Here is a 4,432-nt window from a genome sequence, read left to right as displayed (position 1 = left end):
AAGAAAGAAAAAAGAAATGAGGCGCTTAGAGAGGAAGCTTCCAACCCCGAACGAAAGTAAAAGAGTGTATTTATATATATGAAATGTATAGTCAAATATGATGCGGTAAATTTATTGGCATAGAAGAATCTATAGTAGTTTCCTCGTCAGATGCCATAACCAATAGCTTTTGTCATCTCTACTCTCTTTCTCTGTTTCTCTGCTTTTAATGGAATTATTATAGTTTTTCCTTCCTAGTAAGTTTCCTTATTAATTATTATAGTTGTAACAACACATGATCCCAAACTTTGTAATCTTCCTTTAACTGTCATCAATCATCAATCAAACAACGCTACTAGTCCTCAATTTTGACTCTGGAGCTGACTTCATCATCTTGCATACCCCCAAGGTTGGGATCAAATTCGCCTCACCTACCATCCTTCCTTACTAGTAAGCTTCTTGATCTATCAACTTCATTCGAAAAAAAAAAGAGAAAATTATTGATTCCAGTACCTACCCAGATCTTGCTGCTTCTCTCTCTCTAACCCTGGTTTGACTTTGATTTCCGGATTTGATTATTTTGCAGCTTCCTCATGAATGTTTTTGATGAGCGTATGATTTGACTGTTGTAGGAAGTAGGAAAGAAATGAATTTGCTTTACAAATTTAGACCAGGGAACAGTTCTGTGCTTATGCTTATTGATTTTGTTTATAACGTTTTTCTCAATTTTCTGAGAACTGGATTTGTTATCCTGATCAATCTTATATTTTCAAGGCTACACTGAAATTTATTGTGTGTGTACTTGTCTATGATTTTGTTTGAAGCTGCGGAATTAGATTGTGTTAAAGACAATTTGTGATGTATACAGGATACATTTGAAGTTGGATTGGTGAAATTATGGCGGATTTAGAAAATTTGCTATTGGAGGCTGCAGGAAGAACTGGTAATGGAGGGAGAAGCCGACATTCTCTGCCATCGTCGAGGAGGGCGCAAGAGGGTTCTTATTCGGATGGAGGGAGTGATTCGAGGGAAGATGATTCTGATGATGAGCTTAATTATGGCAACAGAAAGCCCTCTGCATCACAAGTTCCTCTGAAGAAGAGATTGGATCCAGCAGAAAGAGAGGAAGATATGGGAAGTCAAGAAGAACAAGAAGATGATGGTCACAGTGATCGCCCAGGCGAAAGCAGTGATGAATCCAACATTGGTGATGATCTCTACAAGGATGAAGATGATAGACGCAAGCTTTCTGAGATGACTGAACTTCAAAGAGAGATGATCTTGTCAGATAGGGCCACCAAAAAGGATGACAAGAATTTATTGGGGAAGATAGCATCCAAGCGTGATATTAAAGGAAAGATAACAGTTCCTAGAAAGCAATCTCCACCGTTGTCATCGTCGCGAATGCGAGCAGCAGCCAGATCTGCTGACAGGGCAGCCAAGAATGATGCATTGAATGAATTGCGTGCTAAGAGATTGAAGCAGCAAGATCCAGAAGCTCACCGCAGATTGAGGGAGGCATCAAGAGTTTCAGGCTCCCAGCATTTTACTCCACCAAAGCGCAAAGCTTTCACTGCAGCAAGTCTCAGCAGTTCAAGCCATAGTGATAGTGAAAGTAGGTCTCACAGTGATGATGAAGGTTCAACTGGTGATGGAGGAATCGGTGACAGTGATGATGATAGGGCGTTGGCAGGTTCCGATGGGCTATCATTTCAGGATATAAAGGAAATAACTATTCGCAGGTCGAAACTTGCAAGATGGTTTATGGAGCCTTTCTTTGAGGAGTTAATAGTTGGTTGCTTTGTAAGAGTTGGAATTGGTAGATCAAAAACTGGACCTATCTACAGGCTCTGCATGGTGAAAAATGTCGATGCTTCAGAACCAGATAGACACTATAAATTGGAGAACAAAATTACGCACAAGTATTTGAATGTTGTTTGGGGGAACGAAAGTTCAGCTGCTAGGTGGCAAATGGCTATGGTTAGTGACTCTGGTCCGCTTGAAGAGGAGTTCAAACAGTGGATTAAGGAAGTTGATCGAAGCGGTGGCCGGATGCCAACGAAACAAGATATCTTGGACAAAAAACAAGCCATACAAAAGGCCCTCACATTTGTCTACTCAGCTGCTACTGTGAAGCAAATGTTACAGGAGAAAAAATCAGCCACAGCAAGACCACTGAATGTTGCGGCGGAGAAGGACCGGCTGAGGAGGGAAATGGAAATAGCACAAAGTAAGAATGATGAAACGGAAGTGGAGAGGATCAAGAAAAGGCTGCAAGAATTAGAGGCATCCAGGAAATCAAAGGTGAAGGATACCAAGGCTCTGAGGCTGGCTGAGATGAACAGAAAAAACAGGTTTGAGAATTTCAAGAATGCTTCCGAGTTGAAGCCGGTGAATACAGGATTGAGAGCAGGGGAGGCAGGCTATGATCCGTTCTCAAGGAGATGGACTAGATCAAGGAACTACTACGCTTCGAAACCAGGTGAAAAGGCTGAGGCTGGAAATGATAGTGCCAATGGCGTAGTGGCTGGTGCAGGTAGCAATGGAGCAGCGGGCATGGTGGCTACTGCTGCAGCCTTGGAAGCGGCTGCTGATGCAGGGAAGTTGGTGGACACAAGTGCTCCGGTGGATCAAGGGACATCGTCGAATGTGCTGCACAATTTTGAGCTTCCAATCTCTTTAGCATTGCTTCAAAAGTTTGGTGGAGCTCAAGGAGCTCAGGCAGGATTCATGGCAAGAAAACAAAGAATTGAAGCTAGCGTTGGATTTCGAGTCCTGGAAAATGACGGCCGGAGGCATGCGCTAACACTGACGGTGAGCGATTACAAAAGGAGGAGAGGACTTCTTTGACCTTTTAAGTATTATGCCAGTGAGGTAAGTTCCACGGTGCCATAAAGCCATGGATGGTTTGTATTGACTCCAATAATGCTGTGTCTTTACTATTTTAATTGAACTTCACATGAAAGTGCCTAAACGAAATTTGATAATTTCTTAGTTAAAGACAGATTAAATGATGAATTGCACAGAAAAATCAGGTTTTGTGAGAAAGTGTTTATTTAAAATAATAAATACGTTTGTTGAATCTTAACCATCTTTTAAATTTTCTTACTCTCAGTTTTCTTGTTTAGGATATTGTGGTTGCAGGATGCACTCGCGGCAATGCAAATATATAGTAACTACATCAGTATATTTGATCTCATACTGATACAAAATATATAAAGTTCAATTCATACCTAAATTATTTCGAATGATACCTTTATAAAACAAAAATTAAAAGAAGATTCTAAGTAAGTAGCACTTCCAAAACACAATAGAAACATATAGCACTACTTTTAACCTTTCTAAAACATGCAGAAAACAAAATTATTTAATACAATACAAATATGAACTCTTAATTGATCGTATCTGGGTATTTTATACATGAATCCAAACTAAAATGAGGTCTAATATTAGGGATAAAAATGAATATAATTTATCTTCTCTTATAATAATGAAATATCAATACGATGAGTATACCAATAGAGTTTGGTCATGCATACAGACTAAACAGCGATGTCCCTTGCAATGGACCAAACAACAGAATCGCATCTCTGGAGAAAGGAACAAACTTTGTTCCAACAAGATTAAATTGTTTATTTACTAATGCTAATTTGATCACAACTAATAATTACAAAAATAGCTCTTTGATTACAAATTTAATAGCCCAATCTTCTGTTTACAAATACTCCAGCTTAGTATCGTTTATTGGCAAGTTGAATCCGGTAATTGATTTGCACATGTCACTATTTCTGCTTGCAAATATAATTCAAAGTTGAGAGTTTACACATATTCCATGAATAGATGTTATCGAGGCATAAAAAGTATATGCTTATAAGGATAACTATAATAATAATAATAATAACTAACGCTCTGAATGGAAAATATATATTTTATTTGAGTCACATATTGAGGAATACATTCCACCAATGATCTATTACAAGTTGAGCAGTGTCTTGCACTTTTTCTGGCAAAGATCCCATGATCTCTTCCCATAAACTCCACCTGTAACATAAAAAAACATAATTAGACCTTAAAAAGTTATATCTTATTTTATTGGACGGAAATTATTTACAAGATCGAATCATTATATTATCAACAAAATCAATAATTAGATTTTGTAAACAAATGTATTCCAAGAGTGCTTCTAGAAGTATAAATACATGTAGAAGTGTTTATGGGAGTATGAAAGTAAATATTTTATGTTTATTCGATCCTCTTAAAGAATAAAAGTTTTAGAATAATAATAATGATGATAATGACTAAGAGTTTCATCACTTTGATGTATGTATACCATGTGAGAAATGTACACAATTACGGGTGCATTTTTCAAAGGGAGAATGAGGAGGACAACATTTTTCTTGACAGAAATCTTGCCCGTACGGATTCGCTTCACATTCTTTTACACATTCATTGT

The 4,432-nt window shown here is 37.9% G+C and overlaps 1 protein-coding gene across 2 annotated transcripts; it reads left to right on the top strand.

Annotated features, from left to right (window-relative positions):
* Positions 64-3,067, top strand: LOC107631007 (protein RTF1 homolog). 2 transcript variants are annotated; one of them, XM_016334312.2, is made up of 2 exons: positions 64-429; positions 848-3,067. In XM_016334312.2, the coding sequence occupies exon 2, from the start codon at positions 877-879 to the stop codon at positions 2,827-2,829; it is 1,953 nt and encodes a 650-aa protein (XP_016189798.1). In that variant the 5' UTR covers positions 64-429; positions 848-876; the 3' UTR covers positions 2,830-3,067. The 2 variants fall into 2 exon arrangements, with proteins under 2 accessions (XP_016189798.1, XP_020975114.1); XM_021119455.1 differs by having other exon boundaries at positions 422-529.

Source organism: Arachis ipaensis, chromosome B03, assembly GCF_000816755.2.
Source record: "Arachis ipaensis cultivar K30076 chromosome B03, Araip1.1, whole genome shotgun sequence".
Classification (NCBI taxonomy): domain Eukaryota; kingdom Viridiplantae; phylum Streptophyta; class Magnoliopsida; order Fabales; family Fabaceae; genus Arachis; species Arachis ipaensis.
Note: the sequence above shows the minus strand (reverse complement) of the source record. Positions and strands in the feature narration are given on the sequence as shown.